The sequence below is a fragment of the Struthio camelus genome, chromosome 2, assembly GCF_040807025.1.
Source record: "Struthio camelus isolate bStrCam1 chromosome 2, bStrCam1.hap1, whole genome shotgun sequence".
Lineage (NCBI taxonomy): Eukaryota > Metazoa > Chordata > Aves > Struthioniformes > Struthionidae > Struthio > Struthio camelus.
The window spans coordinates 62,645,082-62,671,296 of record NC_090943.1 but is presented as its reverse complement, the minus strand read 5'-3'; the positions used below and the strand labels follow the sequence as shown (position 1 = coordinate 62,671,296).

Here is a 26,215-nt window from a genome sequence, read left to right as displayed (position 1 = left end):
CAAAGATTAAATTAGTTGTGTATGTTGCACCCTGATAGCAGCTGAACCTAGTGTAAGAGGAGAATGTTCCTGTAAGTCCATATTTTTTCAGATGAGTGACCTGAGTGTACAGAAGTTATGCTGTTTTAAAAGGAAGTATTTGTCTTCCTATGAAGTGTTATTTTTCGTACTGTTTTAGCACATCAAGTAACAGTGATGTTCATGACCAAATAGTTGAATAGATTGAATTTGTGTAGCAAGTGGGATTTATTTCCTCAAGTCTTAGAGCCTTATTTGTAGGGTCTTCTGAGGCTGTATTTCAGTTATATGAAACAAAGTATGGGAATTGTTTGATTTTTTTGTTGTTGTTTTTAATCTAATTATATATGATTTCCACATACATTTCTGATTTTGATGAGTGGGGCTTATCTGGCAATTTAATTTTAGTTAAGAAAGCTTTTTTTACAGCCTGTGTCATTTGTTATTCTCCAAGAAACTGGGATGATAAAGGCTGTATTTGATGTGGTATTAGTAAGTGAACATAATCCATGCTTTGTTCTTATGGGTTATGCTAATTTGGTAATGTCAGTTGAAGTTTCATTTGCCTTTTGAATTCATTGATAATTTTTCCATGTCTTGTGACTGAATCTGACCAAGGTGATTTTGAAGCTCCCTATTATTTAAAAATTGAGATTCTCTCTTTCTGTCATTTAGTGATATTTATTCTACGTATGATTTAATTATGATGAAGGGAATGTTTTTCTGCATTTTTGCTTTGCTTAATATAGCATATTGCATGTTTGCTGTACTTCACAATACTTTTATGCTGTCCTCTAATCAATATCATGGTGCATTTTTAAGCACTTTTTCCTATTTACAGTACTCTAACATTAGTGGACTGGGATTTTTTATTTCTATTTTTAAAGATCTCTTTCTCCTATCATTGCATGTGTTGTGGCAAATGAAATAAAAGTGTAGATTCGACTTGCTGCCTGGAGGCACGGAAGCAAGCAACTATGTTTGGCATTTTGCTCTAGTTTTAACTCCCCCTGCTGGTTCTCAGTCTTCTCCCTTTGCATTGGTTAGATGCTAGGGCATAATGCAAGACTTATTTGTATACCTTAACTTTTTTCCTCTTAGGATACTTGCTATGATTTGGGCTGGTAACACTGCCTTTAGGATGAAAATGACCCCCCCCCCCCAAACTTTCTGATAAAGTATAATCATTTAATATATCTTGCATAAAAATGGATACACAGTAGTAGACAGCTGTTACCTTTTTTGAATATAAATGAAGATCTAGTCATGAGAATAAACAGGTTGCATGGATTTCCTTCTCAAGATCATCCTAAAGTCAGGTAGAAATCACATCAGATCTAAAAAAAAGTTATTATACAAAACTATTGAAAATCGAGCTCTGCCTACAACAGCAAAGAACTTTCAATAGCTTGGATAAAATTGTCTTTGTGACTGTCAGGGAGCTGTGGTGGCAAGGTAGCACTGAACGTTTTACTATCCATCCTGAAGAAGACAGCAAATCACTTGCTCTGTTCATGTTTACTTATCCTCATAATTATAACAGCTAGATTGTTTCTCCTCAAATTGATTATGCTTATTTGATAATATATTACTGGTGGGCAACTGGGCTTTTGTTCAGCCTTACAGTCTGTGAAGGCTATTGTGAATGCTATTTCAGGCTATTCAGTGAAATACCATGGGTTGTTACAGTGCGGCTCTTGAAGAGAAGCCTATCTTTGATGTAGTGGTTTTGTTTCAGGATGCTGTCAAAATAGTCATTGCCAGCATTGTTGTAGCATATGGAGCTTCATTCTGAAAAACACTGAGCAGATTGGCATATTCTAGCAAAGCATTTGGGTTATAATATAAAAATACAACTTCATTGCCAAAAGTCCTGAAAAATATAAAAATAAAGCTCTTAGTATTAGAAAGTTGATCAGTAAAAGCAGAATCTGTGTCCTCTTTGTGTCCACCTGGACAATTTGCATGTTATTAGAGTACCTTTTATAGGAAAAGAGGGGGAGGAAAAAGAGATTGAGAATGTAGGTCTTCTATTCTAACTGTTCCAAAACTAAGTACGTATGTAGATCTTTTTGGAGCTTGAGTAGCTGTCTGGGAGGGTTGTATTAGGGGTACCTCTCTCCACTTGAAATCTAGTCAAAAGCCTATTGCAGGGATTGATATTTGTCTGAAGAGGGCAAACTCTGTGAGGAAGAAAAGATTTTTTTCTTAAACATAGCTGTCCAGAAGTTAATTTGCAAGACTGCCTGCAAGGATTCAAGCCAGCATATCTCTTTCGAGTGGGAATCCTGACTTGTTCTTCACCTTTTAAAATCCATAATCTTTCTGTATACAGCTATTAGAGGTGCTTAAGGCAAAATGTGTAAGTGGTTCCACCGACTTGTGATTCAAACTATTTTTTTTTCAAGTGTCTACCACTCAAGCATGCACTTCCCTCCCTCTTCTTTTTAAAGTTGGGACCATACTGCAAGGGTCTGATTGGTATTAAAGGAATGTCTCTATCCTGCTTGTTCCATCGTTCTAACCTCTACTGTAAGTGGAGAGGTCAGAATTCATACTATTAACATGCTATTGTCACTTGTAGGATAATCATGGGTCAAACCGGAAAAAAATCTGAGAAAGGACCAATTTGTTGGCGAAAACGTGTGAAATCAGAATATATGAGACTGAGGCAGCTCAAGAGGTTCCGACGTGCAGATGAAGTAAAGGTATGCCATCTTTTGGTTCTTTTGTTTAAAAACTGTTATCAAAATTGATTTTCTTCTGAAATGTGGGTTGGTGTGACTCTCAAAGTTGTCTTGCAGTTAGCACTGACAATAACATTTTCATGAAATATTTTGTTAATGAACTGAAAACTGATTTTAATTCTGTGACCTTATAAGCAGGTGTGATAGCTAACATTACATTTGTATCTAATTTAATCAGAGATGCTGAATGTAAGCAGAGATTCTAGAGAGTAAGTATGGCTTTTCCTTTAGCATGGAATTACTTTCCAAATGGAACTAGAAAGAATATGTGGCTAAACTTGTAAGTCTCTAAACATGGAAACATATTTAGAGTCAGAGAAAGGGATAATGAAAGACAAAGAGCCTGACTGGCATTTAAACAAAACTAGGATGGTTCAGTTTTGAGCACGTTTCTTTCATCTTCTCCATTCGTGCTTAGCTTTTCAGTATATGTTATGATGCTTTAAGAGATTAGCAGGTGAGTTCAAAGCCTTGATTTATATGTAATGGTTAACATTTGTGTTTAATTTTTAGAGTATGTTTAATTCTAATCGTCAGAAGATACTGGAAAGAACTGAGATCTTAAATCAAGAATGGAAACTACGTAGGATACAGCCTGTACACATCATGACTTCTGTGAGCTCATTGCGCGGGACCAGGGAGGTTGGTTAACATGTGTTGTGGTAATTCCAGTTACAAGGTTGTCGGCACATTTTTGTTTTATTTCTGGAAAGTTGGCTGTTTGTTTGTTTGTTTGTTTTTATTGGTTTGTTTTCAGTGTTACATGACTTGGCAGCTAAATATTTTTCTTATGAGTCTCTTAAAGGAATTATTTATTATTTACATCCATCAGTTGACTTCTGGAAAGTAATAAATAAATAGCAGCCTATCTAGCTTTGAACTACATGCAGAACTGAAACAGCATCTTTACTCCTGAAAATATTAGATTATTGCTAAGTATCCTTTAGTCAAATCTCTTTGTCTCAGAAGTATTTAGTGCAAATGAGGAGATAGTCTGGCTGCTATTCAGTTAAAGCACATGAAAGTTGTGAACATAACCATTTGACTAAGCCATCTTTATACTGATTGGTTATTTACCCACATAAATTCTAAAAAGAGTTAATTAGGTTGGTGCCCCCCTCCATGTTGCACGTTCAAATTAGACACTAGAGTGGTGAAAAATCAATTCCAATATGGCAATGCAGTTTGAGCACCTAAACTGGCTTTTGTATAAGTAGCTTGAATGGTGGTTGAAGTCCATCCTAACTCTATGCTTTCAGCTTGCGTTAACTTATATTGTTTCTCAATTGCTCTGCGGGCACTTCTTCAAACTGAGCCAATTTGAGGATGTTTGACATGTAATAATATGAAGAGCTAACTCTTCTCAGGAGGGTGAATTTAGACAGATATTACTGTGAACAGCTTAAAAAAGCCTTCAAGGAAGTTTATTAGACTTACCTTTTTTCATCTCCTAAGATTTTCAAGGTAAACTGGGGATTTGTTACGTGCATGTGTGTTCAAATGTAAGCAGGAAAGTACCTTTGCCAGAGGATTTTCTTTTAAACACAATTACTTATGCACACCTTTACATGTGTATATGTATGTACGTATGTTTGTGTAAATGTTGCATATACACTGTAGGAACAGAAGTTTTTATAATATTCTGTAATAAGTGACACAAGTGCACATCCAATTTTAGTTTTTTTGGTAGTCATATCTCACCAGTAGAGTTGGATTTTAAACATATCACTTTTGGATGTTTTTTTTTTTTTTTTTTGGGGGGGGGGGGGAATAGCTTAATTCAGCATTCTTCTATGTTAATTTCTTATCTGAATTGATGAAGCGCGTCACTAAGTACCTCATTCAAATCCAGTCTCCATCATGAATTAGAAGAGTTTTAGTGCTTGATTTTAACATTGCCATAATTTATAGTACGAGAAGTGAGACTGAGAAATGGCGGGGGTTTTAAAAGAGTTTTTTTAAAATCTTTTTTTAAATATGCTGAATTCCTTCAGAGTTGTATGGGACATTGACTAGAATTTGAGTTACCTGATGTAAAAGTTTTACGAGAGCCTTCACGTGTTTGCTAAAGACTGCTGAACCTCGCTAGTGACATAGCTCTTTCTCTGTATAGGTTTTGATTTGCTCCCAATGGCTAATCTGGTCAGCAACACCAGAGACCATGACATGCGCTAGGCTAATGAACGTTGAACTGAGCTCCAGAGCAGAGCAACTGGGGAACATAACTGAGTTTTAGTACCAAACAGTTGAGTCGTCTTGACATAGCTTATCTGTCAGTTTGAGGCTTCTAGTTCCAAAGATGAAAGGAATTTCTTTTTTTTTTTTTGCCTTTTTTTTTTCTTTTCATTTTTCTCTAGAAATGCATGAAAAATTTTCTAGATTGCTAGCTAGAAAATTCAATGTTAACCTGAGATGAATATAAGGTATTAAGGTAGGAAAGCGTCTTTAGTATTGATATACGCATCAGAAATCTAACTTTATTGCCGGCAGCTAGAAAAAAAAGTCTGACTTTTGTCATTCTATCAGGGTACTGTCTCTGTATACTGTTTGTTACATTACTTTGTGTATTTCTTTAGAAATGTGAAGCTCTGTTCATCTTTCCCTTCTGGAAAGGAGAAAGATCTTTTGTCTCCACTTCCTTTTTTCCTTTCAGGTAGCTATGATAGCTGTTCTAAACTTTGTTTTACCTGCCTCCAAATCTTTTGTCAAACGTTTCCTGGCTGTGTGTGTTCCTATCTGCTTTTGTTTGTAACTTTTTTCAGAATTCTTCATACTGCTGTCCAAATAATTGAGAAAAGGTGTCTGTATTTCTATGACATGTTTATCTTTTGGAGGCTACATAAACCTCTGAGTCTCCAAATACTGTCCCATAGCTAAAAACTCATTAACAAGTCCAGAGCTGTTTATTAGGAATTAATTTTCAATTTTCCTCTGGTTTTTGTAAGCAGTAAGCATAATCAAAAGTCTTGCTGACAGTAAAGTGTAATTTATTTATTTTAACATAAATCTTATGTGGTTTCTGCAGTGTATTGATCTAAAACCAGGGGAATTCAGCTGCCTCTCTGATGTCTTGAGTAAATACACTCTTAACACCAGTGTAGCAGCAACAGGTACTAAATCTGTTTTGAGGTAACAAAGATGATCTGTGTTGCAGACTGAATAGCCTGAGACTGTGAATCTGTCGCAGCTACTTACATGTGCATCGTTATATATAATGGGGAGAAAAGCACCATAATCTATTAACGAAGTTATTGAAAAAGTAATTCTTGCCTCTTTTTGTCTGTTAAACCTATTCTTGCTGTTATTCCCTAAAAAACTGATGCATTTTTAGGAGATAGATATGTTTAATTTTGACAGTTTGGATTTTGTATGCTGTAGAGTGTTCATACTTTTTTTTATTTTTTATTTAAGTGTAATTTCAACCTCTTATTTCAGTGCTCTGTTACCAGTGACATAGATTTTCCAAAACAAGTCATCCCACTAAAGACACTCAATGCTGTTGCTTCTGTGCCTATAATGTATTCCTGGTCTCCTCTTCAACAGAATTTTATGGTAAGTTTAAAAAAAATGATGGGAAAAGAAATATTTGGTGAAAAAGGAGCATTTTAATTTTAGAACTAAAAAGCCAGTAAATCTGTTGCCAGTTACACCTTTGTATCGTTTTGATGTCAATAATGACTCATTTCCCCCAAATCAGATAATTATTACTTAAATTACAAACTCAACCTCTGATGTCATTGAATCTCAGCATCTTGAAAACCCTGCTGTAAAGAGAGAGTTCTATTTAATTCAGATGATTGCTGGACTGTATAGCATTTAACAAATGCAGATTTATTTTAGAGAGCTTATATAATTAGTGTAATGAGAAATGTTTTCTGAGGGATATTAATATGTCTATGTAAGAAAGACAACTGACCAATGTACCTTGAGCAGAACAATTATTCTTACGGAATAAAGAAAACTTACTCATGAGATAGTGACCATAAATAACGGTGATCTTATATAGCCACTGGGGTATAGCTTGTCCTTCTGATTAGTTTCGCTGTATGTACAAGCCCTAAAGATAGATTTCTGATATAGGTATTTGATTTATTTGAAAAGCTTAGCTTATAACAAAGTTCTATCATGGCGTTTTGTATAGGATGGCCTTTGCTGACATGGTTATGATAGTAATAATCTTAGCAAGGAGATTCAAAACAAATGATTTTATCAGTACATGTAAAACACTTCTTCCATATCTTTTAATACTTATTTTCAATTCGTCAGTGTTTGGATGTTTTGCACTACTGTAGATTCAGCAGCAGGAAAGTGTGGGGTTTTTTTGTTTTTTTGTTTTTTGTTTTTAAACAGTTGGAGATTCTTTTGAAATATTGGAAAATAAAACTAAATTTCAAGGTCCATAAATTCTACTGATAGGATACTGGAGTATTAGACATTTAGTCTATGTACAGACAAAGCAAAATGGCAAAGGAGTTCAGATTAAGTAGTTTGTGGCATGTTTCTATGCTTGCTGTTTAGACTATTTGAATTTAGTATCCTTTTGTGTATGATTTTTGTAGCATATTTTCACATCTCTAGCAAAAGAATGAAAAAGTGGTTTCTATCACGTGTTACAGTGGAAGAGAAGCAAGGAAGGGGGAAAGAACTTATTAGATGAACCCTTCCCAAGGCTTGGGAGCTTATTGTGTTTCAGTAGTAGAGGTTTTACACAAACACCTTCTTCACGTTAGGAGCTAGTGTCAGTATCTTGAGCTAGTCACTGCTAGTGCAACGGGGATTGTTTTATTTATTTATTTAATTGTGATAATGTGCTATAGCAGTGAAGTCTGTTAAATGTGATAACTAGCCACTTGTAGATTGTGAAAATAGTAATGCTGAAATGGTCAAATGAAGACATATCTTACAAATTATTTGAGGAACGCTACCCTGTCATAATTGTAATCATTGTACTAGGTAGAGGATGAAACTGTCTTACATAACATTCCGTATATGGGAGATGAAGTGCTTGACCAGGATGGTACCTTTATTGAAGAACTGATCAAGAACTATGATGGAAAAGTGCATGGAGACAGAGGTGAGCCCAAACACTCAGGTATACTAATCCCTTCTTTCTATATAAATAATTGCTATCAATTTTTTTTTCATAGGGCCTGATGCTCGTATGTTACAGTAGTATCTGTAGAGTCTCTATACTATGTAAACATTGGGTATAACAGTCTTCCTTATTTAAATATACTGCTTTGCATTTTCAAAGGCTGTAAAGTGTTAAAGAAGTGGTATGGAGAAATTGAACATTTTTTTTTTTCCCCCTGCCAAGAACGTACTGTGACTCATCATAATGGCTAAGTTCTACCTGGAGAAGTTCTTGGTCTTCAGTTTTATGTTCAGTGCTCTGGAATATAATAATGTCCCTGAATGCGTCCTGCCTAGCAGAAAGTGGCAGGAGAAGAACATGGAACTTTGATGACAACACTTACGAATGTAATTTGACAGAATAACCATTTGCATAGGTTTTTCCTTGCCTTTTTTATGGTGGAAATAATTTTTTTTTCACTGGTTATCACAGATGATTGGGTATTTAAAACTTCCTCCTCTTGAGACAGACCTGAGGAAAGCTGTACCCTTCTGTTCATGTATTGCAGTGTTTCACAGAGGTATTTTTCCTCTTATTTTGTGTAGGAATGGTACTACATGTGATAGCATCTGCCTCTTTGAATTTGCTAAGGTCTCTGGGAGTAAGCAACCCTTTAGTTGCATATTTCTTGCCCCCCCCCCCCCCACCTCCGCAACAAGTAGATCTGCTTGTTCTAAGTGCCCACTCAGAGCTGGCTCATACGAGCCTGAGTCTTACAGTTGGAAAGGTTTCTCTGACTAATCTGCTTTCCCTTTCACTATACTCTCTTTTTCTTTCTTTCCTTTTTTTTTTTTTTTTGAGTGCAGGTAATTGTTTCTTGCAAGTTCCTTATGGATTAAATTCCTGTTAATAGTGGAATGATGGAGAAAGGGGACTATGTTTTTGGGTACATTGTGTCCTGCTCGTGAAAGTTAAGGCTGTGATTCAATAGTAAATGCTACTCTCTGCCCTCTGTTAATCTTGTTATTAATGTCTTCAGGATAGCTGGTGCCTTTTTATGCAAGCTTTATACAAGCTCATGGATTTTTGCCTTTGATTGTTTTTAGATTTACTTGTCCTCTGACACCCAGAGAACTTGTTAGGTCAAGATAATGATTTATTAATAAATGTATTCTATTTTGATTTATTATTAAATGATTCTTGCTTTTTAATTAATCTTCTTTTAACTGTCCCAAGTTTATGATAGCAATGACTATTATGAGTCCATCATAACTATTTATCTAAAGTAGAAAGAGGTTTTTTGTTTTCCCAGTAACTAATATTCTTATGTAATTAAATGTAAATGCTGTGGGAATCTGTAATTCAGCAAAGCTTCCACATAGGAGGTAAAACTGTAAAATAGTTCTGTGACTGTGCTTTTGGGGAGGGAAATTCGTGCTAAACCTGTGTGTTCTGTTTAAAGATATTTACTATTTTATTTGAAACATTGTAATGAAATATGTGCCTGTTTCCGTTGTCTACAAAGTAATATATCTATTAGCTTGCTACAAGTTAGTCTGACACCCGCCTCCACTCCAGGTTCAAAAGGATGGTGATAAGCACTAAATTCCCCACACAGTTCCCTGTTTTTTTTCTCCCCCCGCCCCGCCCTTTTTTTTAAAATAAATAATAGCAGTTGCTTTCTGTTAGCATTAACTATGATTTTCTTCCCTGCAGAAATGCCTTATGTCTGTCTGTGCTGCCCCCTGAATTTCACAGCAGAATCTGAGCTAATGAGCAGATATGCAGCATAGTATCCTTCAATTTTCTCTTGAATTTGTTGCATATAACTGAACTCTTATCACCTTGCCAGTGGGATCTGTAGTGGGGAAGTGGATAGCATAGAACTACCAGTGAAAAATCCATGTGAGGATTCCTTAGCTCTCCAAGAAGGTTAACTTTGTAGTATGTTTGCCTGCAATACCAGACTGGCTTAATCTGACCATATTGGAACTGGGATTCTAGCATAAAGTCTCTTAAATAGTCTGGCTAGTAAGTTTAGTCCCTTTTTCTTTCTTGTAGGGAAGAGAAAGGTTTATTTTTGCCTGTTAGTATGAAGAATGGAGAGTTAGGAACATAAAATCAGCTGGCTTCCTTCCCATTTATCAGTCTAAAAGCCAAATACTGAGTTTTGTTAAGTCAAGTTTATGGAGTATTAAAAATAATTCATGTACACATTGTGCTTTTCTGTTCACTCCCGCTTTTACTGAATTTCAGAATGTGGATTTATCAATGATGAAATATTTGTTGAGCTGGTCAACGCACTTGGTCAATATAGTGATGATGATGATGATGATGATGGAGATGACAATCCTGATGAAAGAGATGACAAGCAAAAAGATCGAGAAGGTAACAGGATGGGTATGTCTGTCTGCAGACTTTAAAAATCACGACATAAAATCCTTTTCTTTACTCACTTGGTAAATTAAATTTGTTCAAACCTTTCTGCTTGATAGTTTTCAGACCTAAAGTTGCATCATTTTCTTCATCATTTCCTTTGCCATTTAGTTCAAGATTTCCATAAGGAATGCTATGAAAAGTGCTGTTGCCAATTTATGTTTCTCTGCATACAGAGACAGTCAAGTGCTCAAAAATCTGTAAGGTATCTCATAAATGCTTTTGTACTGCTCAGAAAGTAAAATAATAATATCCTAAAGTTGGCAAAGTTCTGAACTGCCATCTCCATCTGCTGGTGAAATAATGGTTTGACCAAATCTTACAAGTACAATCCTGTCAGTAGGAAAGATCACTTTAAGCAGTTTAATCCAATTCTCCATAATTTAGAAATAAAAAACTTTGTTTCTTTTTTTTATTAGGATTTTGGAGAAGTTCCTCTTTCTCTCAACACCTCCTTGAAGTAGCAACGGAGCAGAAATATAATTTTTTTGTTTTCCATATTTTTCTTCTTTCTTTGACAGAGAAAGAAAGCCACCCACCTCGGAAATTTCCTTCTGACAAGATATTTGAAGCCATTTCCTCAATGTTTCCAGACAAGGGTACAGCAGAAGAACTGAAAGAAAAGTAAGACAGGATTTCTTCTAGGATGTATTGTTGTGTTGCATTATAAAGCATGAATTTATTGACTCTGTTAAATATTTGATGATCAGGAGTGATCCTCCCTGCTTCTAGGTTTCATGGCAGTTGATATGCAACTGATACTGGAAGGAAATTGGCTACATTAGGCAAGACTAAAGAGAGACTCTTCCTTCCAACTGAATCAATCAAGAGGGGTTGCATTAGCCTTCCTTGCAAACAATCAAAATGTGGGTGCCTGTGGGTGCTTAATAATGAATGTCATTCTTTTGAGTTGGGAAAGTAAAAGGTGCTCTTACAAAAGTCTCCTTTTGGGAATTGAAGTTCTAGGAAGTAAATGCTGTCTTTCCTAACAATTTTATATTTGTGTTAATGAGTATGGAATTAATAACTTGTTCATCAGCATCACTGACATGACATACTGTTACCTTTCTAGCACTGTTACCTTTTCTCTCTCTCTCTCTTTTTTTTTTTTTTTACTTTGTCACTGAAAACGTGGAGTGATGCTGCAGTCAAAAATTTCATCTTTTTATTATACTGAATAAATAACTTCCATTTATTTCTTCCAAGATACAAAGAGCTCACAGAGCAGCAGCTTCCAGGAGCTCTTCCTCCTGAATGCACACCAAACATAGATGGACCAAATGCTAAATCTGTTCAGAGGGAGCAGAGCCTGCACTCCTTTCACACGCTCTTCTGTAGGCGCTGTTTTAAATATGATTGCTTCTTACATCGTAAGTACAATTGCAGCGGGCTTGTACATCTCTTGCTTTTTGGAACTGAGGAAACTTAAAAGTGCTGTAGGATGGAATACAGAACAAGAGAATAAAAAATATACGCAAGTTTCTTTTATGAACTTTGCAGATATTAGTGCTTTTATCAACATCATTTTGCAGTGAATTTTATATCTCAAAAAACTGAATGCCCCTGTTAGGGGTAGTTTGATATCCTTTTGCATTTAGGAATTTCCATAGAATGCTTGACTTGGTCCAACCTGTTGCTACTTCTCTTTTTATATTCTTGCCAGAAAACTACCTTGTCTTCCAGCACTGTCTCTGTGTTACACTTATACTGTTTGTGCAGAGAAACTGAGAACGGAATATATTTCTCCATAAAAATATCTGGTTGTTCTTCAGGCTTGCTTAATTTTCCAGCAGAGAAGCTGAATATCTATGAGTAGTTTTATCTTTTTTTATTTTTTATTTCTTTCTTCCCCCCACCCCCACCCCCTTACTTTCTAACCACTTTGCCTCTCTGTGGTGATTTGAAGAGGAATTGTTTCACATGGTTCAGTTTTAGAAAGTGTGATAGCCTTTCCATTGAATTCCCTTTCATGTTACCCCATTCTTTTGGGGGAAATAGTAAACAAGAGTGTTAGCAAGGATATTGGTTTCCAGTTGAAAATGAGAAGAGATTCTAAAGTACTCTTTGAGACTATTCTTTCTCTGAGAACTGAGTCAAATGTAAAGGGGAGCCTAACAGTCAAATACAAAGTGGTTTAGACTTGCAGTTGAATGCTATCATCTTCTCCATTTCAAATTAATTTTCTCTCTTGACTGAGTGGCTCTTGTGGATGTTCCACTGTGACTGTGCAGACATGTTACTTATTTGGAAATATTTGTGCTTTGTCAGCAGCTATTCATTCAGCATGCGTGCATTCTCACTGTGCTTGTACTTTACACTGAAGGCTTTACATAGTGCTGCTGCTTTTTAGTATCTGTTAGTTGCCTTTCAGTTTGAGGAGGAATTGGAGTTGTGCTCGTAGCGGAAAAAAGCTTTTACTCTTCCTAGTTTCTTTAGTGCTTGTAGCTTTTGGAGTTTGGTCAGTAAGTTTCACTTCTTACCTACGTTCTGTTGGCAGCCCTTGCTGGAAATACAACCCCAAAAGCTCTTATCTGTCAATAATGTTTAAGAACAGAAAGATGTTTCTGGAGGTAGAGCTGCTGCCTTGACCAACCAGCTTCAATATTATGTCCTGTGAAGCTATACGTATTGTTAAAAGCATCTTTGTCGGATGACTCATTCCAAGGAAGTGCTCTGTAGACAGTCTTCATCTGTAGGACAGGGAAGCAAAGATGTATGCTATCTCTTGGTAAAACCCTTAGGCTGTTGTTTTCAGAAGTTCTTGGCACTCGTGATAGTCTACCAGGGAATTTACGTGCCAGTCCAGTTTTCCTTCTTTAAAAAGATTTTGTTTTTTAAATCAACAAGAAGGCATCGCTCAAACTTAGTGTGTGGGTTCTTTTTTTTTCCAGTTACACCTAGAATTTTTTTTTTTTTTAGGGCTTCTGGAGCAGTGGTTTCAGCAATTTTGCATAGTATTTTATAAACTCATAAGAGTTTTCCAGTGTAGACAGAGGTTCCTTTAAAAATACATATATATTTGGTTACTTAGGTAACTTACATGGATTTCACTTTCCTGGTCGCCTTCTGCAGGTCCTTAGAAATAGAACTGAAGTAGGCATGATGTGTCTGCTACTCTAGGGAGCCTGATATTGTCAGTCCATAGCTTTCAGGGACCAACTCTGAGACCTCTTTTTAATGCTGCAGAGGGCTGGTTCATAGTGTTAATTTTGCCATGCTTTTAAGCGCAAGAGCCAACCCGTGATACAGTCCAGAATCATGTTACTAATCCTTTATGGGACCTCAGCCCTCACAGTAGCAGCATCCTTTGAGCCAAAAGTATTGTGCTCTCTTTCTCTCTATTCATGTTCTTCAGATGGAAAACAAAGTCTTTCTTCTTAAAGATTGCCTATGTTCTTGCTGCTGCTGATTTTATTAGGTCCCTTAAATGAGTCAGTGTTCATTCCAAAGTGGTTTGTGTCCAAGGCTTCGTTTTAAGTCATGCCTTCTAGTTAGAAAGGACTAAATAAGCAATCTCTTTAGATTTTTGGGGCCATAGTAGAAAGAAGGGGAAAAAAATCATGCTTTTGCTGAGGAGACAGTTTAAATACACCTTTGTTTCAAGACAACGTGAAATAACTTAAGCAGATCATGCAGCATGTGCAGTGTCACTGATGAAAACATATTTGATAATTGTGAAGATAACTCTTGAAGCTTTATTCACACATTCACTATATAGTTTATTTATGAAGCCTTCAGATTGGACACTGAATTTATCAAACTGATGCTTCAGTCACCATTTCCTGAATGCATATTGAGATCCCACCTCTGCTATGACTGGTCACTGCTCTGGATGCATCACTTCCTTCTGTTCTTCTCTATAATAACACCTAAAAAACAGGATTTACGATATATTCTTTGAGTGAATAAGAGCTAGGAATTTGTTAAGAACTGAGAAATTCAGTTGTGTGATCTCTTCACTTTCTGTGAAGTTTCCAAACTATTAGTCCACATCCACCAACTTTATTGCTGGGAATGAGTAAGTCATCAAGAAAAAACTACATTAGTAATCAGAAGGCTGCACTAGCAGTTTTCAGTGTCTCTGAAACAACATCACTGTCTTTTAAACAAAGTCGATACGTTCCTGCTAGCAACCTAATCAATTACCCACATGTTCTACTTCATGCAATTGCCAAGCACTGCAGGATGATGTCCTGGTTTCCACAGATGACGTGGATGAATTGTCTTGGTAAAATGTGGTTGGCTACAGCAATCGCATTTCTAACTTGAGAGGCCCTAATCTCTGGAGGAGGCATAGAGAATAAAAAACACAAGGATTCTGTTAGTTCTATTTTTGGCTTTGTAATGTCTCCTCTTAGATTCCCTTTTGGTTAAGATTAGCCTTATTTTATGTAGTTTTAAATCTTTATTCTAGAAAGTTTGAGTTAAATATTGAAAAAGTTATCAGATTTTTAACATGTCACATCCCCTTGATGAGCTAGCAATCCCTTTATGTGCAGGTGATGACATTACTGAAAAACTTATGTATCAACTTAGTTTACTGACAGCAAGGAGTTATGCTTAAGTGTCTGGACTAACAAAAAATTTAGAAGAAAGAAAAATATCGGGTAGGGAGAATTTCCCAAATAGCTTGACTGTGAAGCAAATATACGTTTCAGGCTGAACTATTGCCTGTGTACTTTCACATTAGGAAAAATAAGAGAATTGAGCCCACTGGGGATATGATACAGGTGACAAATGCAAGGCAAAGCAAAGACAGAAAATGTGCTCAGGGAACCAAATCTGGAATGAATTTCTTAGGGAAACTGAAGAAATAGGCAGTGTAGTTATTTTGGAAATTCTGCAAAATCTTCTTCCCTTTTGAAAAAAACTTGATACTGATGGTTGAAACATTCATAATAGAGCTATACAAGCATAGTTTTATTCCTGGTCCTTTCTTTGCCTCTAAACAAACACCTTGCACAGTTCAGATACATACTGGCTATACTTGTCAATACTATACTGTGTTGGGTGTTTTAAAATAAAGCAATACAAGATAAAGCTGTCAGAATAAATATCAGACATAGCATATTTCTGAGGCATCTCTGGTTTGAAAAAAAAAGTCAGATGTTGGCAGGTTTCAGTGCATTACAAACTAAACATTTTCTAGTCTACAAAAAAAAAAATTTAAAAAATAGCACTAATTTTTAGGACCTTACACAAAAGAATGAGAGAAATGTTTGCATTGGCACTGACATGTAAAATTCTTATTTCTGCACATTGGAGCAGTCTGAGGATCATGGCTTACAAATGCTTTACTGTGTTTTCGCATTGCTGCAAAACCATGTTCTTTATGTTATGAGAGAGGATAAGCCAAGAGAAGTAACTTGAATGAATAAAATGGTAGTCTGTGCAAATTTAAAGATGCTACATTGAAAAACCTACTTTTTGCCCTCACGTTCCAAGGGGGAGAGAGGTCCCTTCCCCTAACTATTGCTTGAAAATTGGAAAAAAAGGTGGAATAATTTGACATTAAATTGTAAGATTTCTTTATTTTGTAACATATTTTATCTGCAGAACATATGAATGCATCAAGGAAGTGTGAAACATTAGAGTGACATGCCATATAAAAGCTCTTAACTGGAATGTGGGGCAAGATAGGAAAGAGTGCTAATAGCAACAATGTCCATAAATTACACTCCCCTTTTTGCCTGTAATTGATTTCTACATATCTATATGCCTGGTACATATCTGTATGCCTGGATATGGTAAATGGAAGCTTTGCTGTGTTTTCAGGTTTATAAATTGTGACACACATCAGTAAAGTGATGCAATATATAATTAGTAATAAATTTATATCCATTTGTACTTTTTTGTGTCCAGCACTTAACAGATACTAAGCAAGCCTTGGAACGCATTGCTTCCTGGAGATTCCCATCTCCTATTATCATTAATGCAGGCATAAAACTGTAGAATTTATGACTTGGTTTCCACCTCACCTTTCATTATGGGGGGGGAAGGGGAGCGTGCAGTGGTGGCTCCAAGATGCAGTGGTTCCATCAGAAAAGCCCCCTTAGAAAGCTCCTACCACCACTAGGGCCAAAACAAGTGCTTGTGGAGCTACATTGCAAATCAGAGTGCTGAAATGAGATTTGCTTTTAAAAATTTTATCTGTGAGGACGTATGTGAGCTATTCCCTTAACAGATGAAATATGTTCTTTAAAAAAGAACAGAATTGCACTAAAGAAGTACAGCCTTAAAAACTTGGTGGACTATTAAAATTACAAACCTGTGCAGAATCTAGGAATCTGAAGAGTAGGAAAAGCTAAAGTGATTTATTTAAGTTGAAGGGGAAAGATGTGAATTTCTTTTTGTTTGTTTATAAAGAGTACATTTTATAAAGAATGGCCCTTCTTATGGATTAATAAGCATCAGAAAGGAGTTGTTCTTTCAGTTTGAACATTAGCACTTTCTCTTCACTAAATGTTAGAAAATACAGCCTTAAGGAATTATGTAATATTTAAGGCTTATAATGTTATAAAACTGTAGCATAAAATTTTTTACAGTGCTTGAGAATTAAGTTTTTTCGGATAGGCATCTCTTAGGTTTTCACTGAGCATTACAAAACAGGCAACTGGTACCAGGTCTTTTTTTTTTTTCTCCTCTCTCCCCTTCCCTTAAGTGTTCTCTCCATTTTTCTCCCTCAGTTATTTATGCCGCTGTTACTACATTTAAGGGAAATAGTGTTTATTGGTAACAGTTTGGTTCAAAAATGAGTTATATACATTTCTGAGTTTAAAGGTAGTTTATTTTAAATTGAGTAGGTCATTGAATCACGGAAAATGTAAAGTCTTGGTGTCCTACTGCAAATCTATAGGATGATACCGAATAATAGTGGCAGAAAATTTGGCCTTTGTTCCAGCATTGCAAGATTCCTGCTATTGTTGAAAGTTCAGTTTGTTCCTTCGTTGTCTGGTGTTTGGGCTAGTGATATATTCTCAGGCAGGAGAGTATGTTATTCACAGTGGAAATGCATTGCTTGTCATTGAGACCTGATGTACAGTCTTTTGTATTCAAATTGGTTGCTTTTTAAATGTTTTCCCTTTTTGCTTGAAGGTTATTAATGTTACCAAGTTATTGCTACACTAAATAGAAGTGTGAACGTTGCCAGAGTCATAACGGTGAGGCAAAATTCTTTTGTGGTGGCTGTCTAGTTCTTAAAAACAAAACGTATGCTAGAGATTAAATAAAGGCTAGGGGTTCTCTCATAACGTCATTACAATTTCTGAATTTTAACAGTCCCACCCCCACATTATCTTAGTTTAGTTTCCATGTTAGTCTTTTATTTAACACGTTTTGTGTATACATAGGTAACAGAGCACTGAATTCAAGGAATATACTAGAGCATTAACTACAACTTAATTAAAAGTATACCAGTAAATGACAACTTCATTAAAAGTATACCAGTAGATGAAGTTACTAATACATATAAAGATTTGCTTTTCTCATTCTGTTGCAATACCAATTGGAGAATAATGTCTAGTTTCTTGCTGTTTTACTAGATATTGCTCTGGAGGGCTTTTTCCTCCCCTTGATCACCCCAAGCATCCTCTCCCTTCACCCAGACAAGTTCTAGCCCAGATCACACAAGGTGGTGTTGACTAGATTATGCTTAATGGAATTAAGAGGAGTGAATCTGTCTGTCTGTCTCTTGTCTCTCTCTCAGTCTTTTTTCTTCTCCCCTCCCCTTCAGTTTATAAGAACAGTAGAAATAGTAAATAATACTTCTGATTATGTCTTAGAACTGCTTTACAAAACGTACACGCAAACAGGCATACACACGCTGTTTCTTTCCTTGAGCATGGAGGGCTAGTTAAAAAAGAAAATTGCAGAAAACTAAGGATAGTATTTTAGACAGCTCCTTATGTGGTTTGGGAACACGTGTTCCAGTGACGATCTAGCTACAAGTTTCTCAGACTTCAGTTCATACAGCAGTAGGTACTCAAAGTACTTAAGGCTTCCAGCAAAAAACGGAAAGTCAGTCTCTCTCTCTGTTGGGAGGCAGGGGGTGTTTGAGAGGGAAGAGCTGGTAGAGACAAGTTTGGGCAAAGGGAACGGCTGGGTGTTTGTCACATGTGCTGTCACAGGCTGCTATCCTGTGATGCTATTGTACAGGAGTGCATGTTGCATCTGTAATATACCTAATTCTGCTCTGTTCTAAGTCACCATTGTGCAACTTAAGCACTGTAAAGAAGCCATCAGGATCCAAGGGTGCAAATAGCAATAGATAGTTCTCTGCAAGTTGCAGACTTGCTGTGGTTATTCTGATCCATAGTGACTGCTTGGTGCTAACCCATTTTACCTTGCAGCTGGGGTAGGTGAACTGTACTTTTACAGCCCCTCAACTTTCCTGGGGTGCTAGTAACTTTTTTTTAAGTAAAAATGCTAATATGCCCTTTTCACTAGTGCAAACGAAAATTAGGTCCATTGCCTTTCCAGCATCTATGGGGTTGCTTTTTTTTTTTTTTTTAATGACCAACAAAATATTGAATAACCAAATCTAAGAGGTTGAGAGAGAAGCGTTAGTAGTAGAAACCCAGAATAAGAAATAAAACTTGTTCTGCTTGGGGAGTGAAATTAGGAAATCTTCCTTCATGTATGAAACAAATGTGATAATCATCTTCACTGATGTAAATGGGCATATGCAAAACTTATTCACCTGCTTTCTGTGTGTATTTAAATGGTAAGTCAGATGTCACTAGATGGGATTTATTTTACTTTTTTCCAGTTTTTATCATTTTTGTGCTGCTTTTGGTAAAATTTGGTTTAAAAAAAAAGGAGGGGTAAGCTTTGTTTCTTACATACTGTGTGAGATGACATATCTAATGCATTCTTTTATTTTAAGACTTACAAGTGCAATATTTTGATTCTACAGCATTCCACGCAACTCCTAACACTTACAAACGAAAGAATACAGAAACAGCACTAGATAATAAACCTTGTGGACCTCACTGTTATCAACATCTGGTAAGAAAATTTCAAATGGATTGTTAGAATTCACTGAAGCAGTGTTACCTTATAGAATAGCAAAGTATACCTGGTGTTAGGACATGCTGCATCTTGGAATGTGAAGAACATAGATGTGAGCCACTTGCAAAAACTGGAACACAACATATTTGGCTGCAAAAGATTTGCTAGTTTCCAGTCATCCAATTGAAAGTCTAAGAAGGAAGCTGAATAATTTTGAACACTAATGGATGTAATCCAAGATATTTGTAGGCAAAAAAAGATTGTTATCTCTTAATAATGTGTTGCTGTCATTGTGTCCAATCTAGTTGAAAACAGGGCCTTGCATATTTAGTTGTCTTGTAAGTTATATCTTAACTGAAGACTGGAAAGGTTTAGTTAACTGAAGGATTCCATCTCATATTTGTGTTCTTAAAAAATATAATGGAAAGTGGGAAACTCTTGCTAATATACTTCTGAATCTCTCCCATACCTCTCCTAAATTGTCCAGTGTGAGAAACTAACTCGCTACGCATTATGATACCCCTTTTCACGAGGAAGCAAATTACCACTGATTACATTTTGAAAAATACAGAATATGTACAGTTTAGGTGCCCTGTGCAAGAAGAGCTGTTGCGCTTTGAAGGGTATTTTGTGCGGGAAATCTTCGTTTTCTGTTGTCAAGGAAGATGAAAACTTACTACTGAATTATTTTTCACTTGTCAGCCAAAATGAGGGTGGAACTGACATACCAGCATAAACACTTTTTAAAAGTAGATTTATTCATTATAGCATTGAAAGTATTCATGTTCATGATTTAATAAAAACCACTTGTATGTGCAGAAACTCTTAAAAACAACTTGGATAAATGCTAGAGGACATTAAGCGGAATTCATATATACATGATTAACTTGCAGAATAATGCAAACTTCTACAGTATGTACCTAGAACCTGTTCTCCCCAAACCTCTGACCACAGGTGAGAGAGGTTTTGTATTATACAAATTAGAGTGTTTTGTATTTAGGAAGGCGCAAAGGAGTTTGCAGCTGCCCTGACTGCTGAGCGTATAAAGACACCACCAAAGCGCCCAGGTGGCCGCCGAAGAGGAAGACTTCCAAATAACACCAGCAGACCCAGCACACCGACAATAAACGTATTAGAATCAAAAGACACAGATAGTGACAGAGAAGCTGGAACTGAAACTGGAGGAGAAAATAATGATAAAGAAGAAGAAGAAAAGAAGGATGAAACATCCAGTTCTTCTGGTATGGCTAAGTCAATGCTTCCTTACTCAATTAGTTGCAGTGCTTGAAAGGAGGAATTAAAGTTGAGCCACACCATCTTAGAAACGCTATTTTTGAAACGTATGGAACTCGATGAAAAGACAGAATATTTAGGTTAATCAAAAAGAACCCTATACCAAAAGTTCGATATGGTCTCTTGATTATGCGCAGAGGTGCGATTGTGTCATTTTAATACCTGCAAGAGCTACGCGCAAGTTACTACATTTGTTGTGCCACTTTATAAAATACGCATTTTATTTTATTTTATTATATTTGGAGAGGTTAGTAACTTGACAGTTTCCAGAGATGTGGAGAGTTTGTGGAACAAAGCCTTACGTTGACCCATAGTCTCAATAATTGTTTATTACAGAAGCAAATTCTAGGTGTCAGACACCAATAAAGATGAAGCCAAATATTGAGCCTCCAGAGAATGTGGAATGGAGTGGTGCTGAAGCCTCAATGTTTAGAGTTCTTATTGGCACCTACTATGACAACTTTTGTGCAATTGCCAGACTCATTGGGACCAAAACATGCAGGCAGGTAAGAAGTGAAATTACTTACTAAGGATGATAGCATTTTACTTTCAAAACTGGAGGGAAGAGTATAAATACTAATATTAAATACTAAGACAGAAAATTTATTAATTGTCTTGGTTTTCCCAAGAATGCTGTGATCCAGAATTTACTCCACAAATGTATAAGAGTTAGTTTTAAATCTATTTTTAAATTAAATTTACATAAGGTTTAAATTAGACTATCTGTTCTTAAATGACGAAAAAAATCTACTTAAATATGTAGGAAAGAGACTATGACCAGATATAATCTGTAAGACGTTGGTTGGAGGAAATCGTACTAACTTAGAAAATGAGTAACTTTCTACCAGTGAGAGATTTATCGTGGATGTGTTATGGTATCTCTTGTTAGGTGTATGAGTTTAGAGTAAAGGAATCTAGTATTATTGCTCCCGTCCCTGCTGAAGATGTTGATACTCCTCCCAGAAAGAAGAAAAGGAAACACAGGTAAATCTGTTACTAAATAACCTTAGCATTAAACATAATACATTGGCAATACAGTGGACCAGTAGTAAATCATAACACAAAGTATTTTGAAGGAAAAGTCATAGAACTCTTCACCTTTTCCTTTCGAAAATAATTTGCAGCAATAAAACAATATGGTCTCATATGTAAAGTGTTTTGGTTTCGGGTCAAAACACTGCTACTTAGGCAAGTATAACACTTCTTCTCTCCCCTCCTCCTTCTTTTTAACCTGTAAAACAGCCAGATCCTTGTTAGCAGATTCTTATAGTTTGTTGCTGCAAATATTCAAACTAAAGTTAGATTAGGAATATTCTACACAATTGGTTATAATATTCAAGACATTGCAGTACGATTTAGTTTGCAGCAATAAGTATTAAATTTACAAGTATTGTAATTGGATTAAATAGGGGTTGTGTATGGTATTTCACAAATTAAAACATATTGTTTTTATGGTGGAAAGTATTCTGTTAAAAGACTCAGGTGATCAGAAAGCAAAAATGTTATAGTAAACTAAGACTGCCTCATTTTTTAAAAGAAAAGATTCCTTGCTATGTGGGCAAGGACCTCAGCTTCATTACCAACTAGAATTTCAACTGAAGAACCAGGTTAGCAGATTATTAAATTCCCAGCCCAAAAATCATGGGATGCTTTATCTTATTCCTTGTTTAAAGAGAAGTTGTAATTAAGATCAGAAAGCTTTTCCTGGAGCCAGAAAGCCCATCCAAAACTATTTCTGTTGAAATTTTAAGCTTAGTGGCGCCTTTCTGTGAATGTAATGATTTTTTTGTTGTTGTTGTTGTTGAGAATCCTGAGGTTTGACAAATGTGACAGCTCTGTACTATGATTATTTTTATTATCAGGGGTAAGAAAATAAGGGATAAATAACTGACTGAAAATTAGCAAGAAAATCACTTCTTTCTGGAAGCAATAAGTATACTTTTTTCCACAACACTTTCTATTTCTCCCCTGAAATTTCCGTATCTTCCCTCCTCTACAGCTTCTTTCTTCTAGTTCTTCTCCCAGTAATTCGTCTTGCTTCTCTAGGTTTAATTACTTCTAGGCTTAGTGAAATTCCTGATACTGGTTCCAAAAACTACTGTTCAAGTAAAATGATAATGTTTCTTCTTTGTAGCATAGAAGCAACCGATGGAAAAAGATTCAGTGAGCATTTGGAAGAGGTTCTGCTTGTTCTGGGCAAAACTATTGATTTAAAGGCTTTTAGCATAGCTTTCAAGTTTGAGCATTTTGTGTGCTTGGCTGTTTAAATCTGGAGTTATTAGCCACACTGCAAATTTGGAATTTGCACTTGAGAGTTAGCTTTCTTTCAGATTCAGGCAAATTACTATAAAAAATAATGCCACTGCATCTGTTTGAGAAGTGCAACTGAAAGGCTCAAACATATATTTTGAAGCTGAAATGGATTATATGATTACCAGGCTGATGGGTTTTGGAGGAGTGTGTGGTGTGTGGGTTTATTATTATTATTTTATTTCTTTGATAACATAAATGAAAGCGTATGTCAATATTTGGGGTTTTGAATTTTCTTTTGTTCTTATTAGCTACCAAGGTAACTTGGATGTCAGCAGCTTGGTTTTGAAATGCCTTGTAATACATGCATGCATGGTGATAAGCTGTCTCTGTTTTTCTCTGTGCAATAGTCTTTCAAAAAACAACCTTTTAGCCCTTTTATGTCATAGTGTAATCTGAGCACTCTGTAAAGACGTCATACAACTGGTGACTGGGAAAACTAGCTTTAAGTCTTCCTCTGTTTCTTATACTGAGTCCGGTCTGAGTTTACTCACTGCTAGAATAAATCCAGTCCCAGAGCCAGAAAGCCCTTGTCTCCTATTGGGACTTTTTCATTGCAGGGGAACTCGCTGGTCCACAGGTTTCCCTCACGCACATGTGGCAGCATTTAAGGAAAAGCAGCAGCAGAGAGCTCAAATAATGGGCTTTTCTAACTGATTTGGTAACACGACTTCGTGTTCAACATCTTTCTGAGCATCTGTGTAGTATTAAAGAATGATAGACATCATCTTGCCAGTGGGGCTGAATTGCTGCCCTCTCCTTTCTAGTGTTTCCCATACCATCTTGGGTTGCCAATATACGCATACCAAGCAACTAGCTGACAGGACTAGTAAAAGTTCTTGCTAGTAAAAGATGTTCTCTCCTTCCCTACCTTTTTTTTTTTTTTTGAGTTGTAATAAGAGTGATAAAAGGAGAGTAGAATGCCTTTTCTATTGCTGTTTTCTGGAGATCCAGTATCTTTCAGAGCCAGTCTTATGATATATCAGCATCTAACCGGGCAGGCTGTAAAAACCGTTTTGCTGGAGGAAGAAAGTGTTTTGTATGGGAAGCAGCAAATAGAAGAAGCTGAATAAAGAAAGAACTCTTTCAATTCAAAAAAGCATGTATGTATGCTGGAAGGAAAATACTTAAGTACTTGTTAATGGTTTTATTTATTTTCTTCCATTGCTAGGAGCTGAATCTTATTTGTTCTCAGTAGTCAGTACACCTTCCTCTGGATTGATAAGGATTGTTATCACTAGTAGTCCTGTGCAATGCTGAAAAAAGATTTCCCCCCCCCCCCGCTTTGATTTTCTTTGTCCCCTCCCCCCCCATTCAGATGTGAGTTTTCATAGTAAAGACTTTATTGTTAAAAGTATTTTCCTTTTCTCTATTTTCTCATTCTTCTGCTGTGTCTCTGCCCTCCCCTAGATTACTATTCACTGTATATATTTGATTAACTTGCATGATTTGGCCTAGTATTCCTAGTGCCTTTATAAATGGATTAAAGACTCACCATTGTCTGGCAAAGATGTTTTTGAGGCCTTGGCACAAATATTCTTGTATGCGACCTAGACGGAAGGTGAAGTCTTGGTGGGGTGTATGTTTTAGGAGACTTGAAAGAAGAGAAGTCTCTATTTGAGTGATGCCAGAAAATCAATCACCACCAAGGGTTAGCCACATATGTTGGAATAACTGTCGTGTATTTTGAATTTCCAGTGCTATCACAATATCCCTGTGCCTTTATAAGAAAAAAAAGTTAGTAATTTCTTCCAAAGAATGCATCTCAGCTGTCTGATTAGCTGATACCAGGACTTCCTAAAAACACTGGCAACACCTGATAGGTTGTTAGCAGCAAAGAACAATATTTTTGACAGCTTCTGTCATAATGCTTGTGGAAACTTTTTTTTAAGCTGGCTCTCATGCAGATGCCAGGAACCGGATGTAGAAATCCACCTGCTTGCTTGGAAATCTGCCACTGAATTTCCAATTTGCTTTTTCTGAAGCCTAGACTCACAAATGCTTTCTCAACTTTCTGGCATAGCCTTTTGTCTCCTCTTTGGAAACATCTGAAATTTCTCTGTATTATCAGACTGCCTTCAGATTAGGAGATTTCTGCATCAGAGCAAGCAGTAAGTAGTTGGATTACTTGCTTCCTGTTTTTGGGGCCTTGTGTTTCTGGTTGAGATAGGAGACTACAGGGCAGGTAGCATAGCAAAATCACTTTTTCCACATTTGGTGTCGTACTTGCTCAGGCCTCAGCCCTGTGTAATAATGAAGAGAAACTGCAGAGCTTTCTGGCAGGTTTTGAACGTTACAAAACTGTTAATGTAGTGTTTGATTGTGCTAATCAAACCTCCTCTTCTTGCTAATTGGTCAGCACTGGCAACTTGCTGCATGTTGTCTTCTGTCATTCTCCCCTTAATTCCTGGTCACACTGTGTGTCTCCTACTCCTTTCTTGCCAAGGTGTCTTCCTTGACCACCACCAGTCTCTGTTACAAGACTGGCTAAGCTGAGACTAGTAGTTGTGACTTCTGTATTTATTTTTCTGTAGGTTTGAGTTGTTTGTATGCTGAACTTCTTGTTGATGGGAGTAATTTTGTCATATTCAGGTCACCTTGTCAATACAATCTATAATTTTCTAAGGCAATTACCATAGAAACCTAAAAGTCCCAGCTGGCAACTAGTTGGCAACTAGCATTTTGTTTTGAAGTATTCGGACAGTGCTTAACTCAAAGCATGTTCATACTAATTGGCTCTCTGCTAATGAAATGGTGTATTAAGGAGTTCATCCACAGAAAGCTTTCAAGGGTTTGGTATGCTAGTAGGCTGTTATTATCTTGGGCTGAGACAAGCTTATATGAAAGAAGTGTTGTTGAAAAGTATTGCATATGTTACATTTGCCAAATACCAGACAAACAAAAGTAGTTTGACATGCATTAGAGTAATTTAAGTCAAAATTACACTCGTTCTTCCAATTATATGGGGGACAGCTTCTTACAGAGAGTCAATGTCTCATGTCATGCCACTCTTCGTAAGAATGTCATCTATTTAGTAGAGTGTTTTGTAGTTCTGATAAAGTCTTTGGGTTTGTACCCTTCCCCCCATCCTCACAGTTACCTGCACGAGTCTACCTCAGCGGTTTTCTCTCTTATGGGTTCCTTGAAAAAATTGAAAGGCAGTTAGCTGTAGAGTACTTAACATGAAGCGCAACTGTAAGGCTTTGAAATGGCAATTGCATAGAGAATCTGGTTTATGTTTGCCTAAAGCTGTTTTGTGTGTGTGTGTGTGGGGGGGAATGACTTAGTTAAAATAGAAATTGATATAATGCATGTACAAAAGAAAGTA

General features: G+C 36.4%; 1 protein-coding gene across 22 annotated transcripts in view; it reads left to right on the top strand.

Annotated features, from left to right (window-relative positions):
* EZH2 (enhancer of zeste 2 polycomb repressive complex 2 subunit) overlaps positions 1-26,215 on the top strand; it is a 59,606-nt gene that overhangs the window by 26,183 nt on the left and 7,208 nt on the right. For 4 of the 22 annotated variants that reach the window (XM_068936052.1, XM_068936054.1, XM_068936050.1 and 1 more), the window contains exons 2-12: positions 2,603-2,726; positions 3,279-3,407; positions 6,201-6,317; positions 7,719-7,839; positions 10,096-10,239; positions 10,797-10,899; positions 11,482-11,645; positions 19,190-19,281; positions 20,285-20,525; positions 20,914-21,083; positions 21,467-21,561. In XM_068936052.1, coding sequence (XP_068792153.1) covers positions 2,610-2,726; positions 3,279-3,407; positions 6,201-6,317; positions 7,719-7,839; positions 10,096-10,239; positions 10,797-10,899; positions 11,482-11,645; positions 19,190-19,281; positions 20,285-20,525; positions 20,914-21,083; positions 21,467-21,561 — 1,493 coding nt within the window. In that variant the 5' untranslated portion in view covers positions 2,603-2,609. Of the gene's footprint in view, positions 1-2,602; positions 2,727-3,278; positions 3,408-5,838; positions 5,876-6,200; positions 6,318-7,718; positions 7,858-10,095; positions 10,240-10,796; positions 10,900-11,481; positions 11,646-19,189; positions 19,282-20,284; positions 20,526-20,913; positions 21,084-21,466; positions 21,562-26,215 lie in introns of those variants that run through there. The other 18 variants (XM_068936058.1, XM_068936059.1, XM_068936057.1 and 15 more) reach the window with 8 other exon arrangements.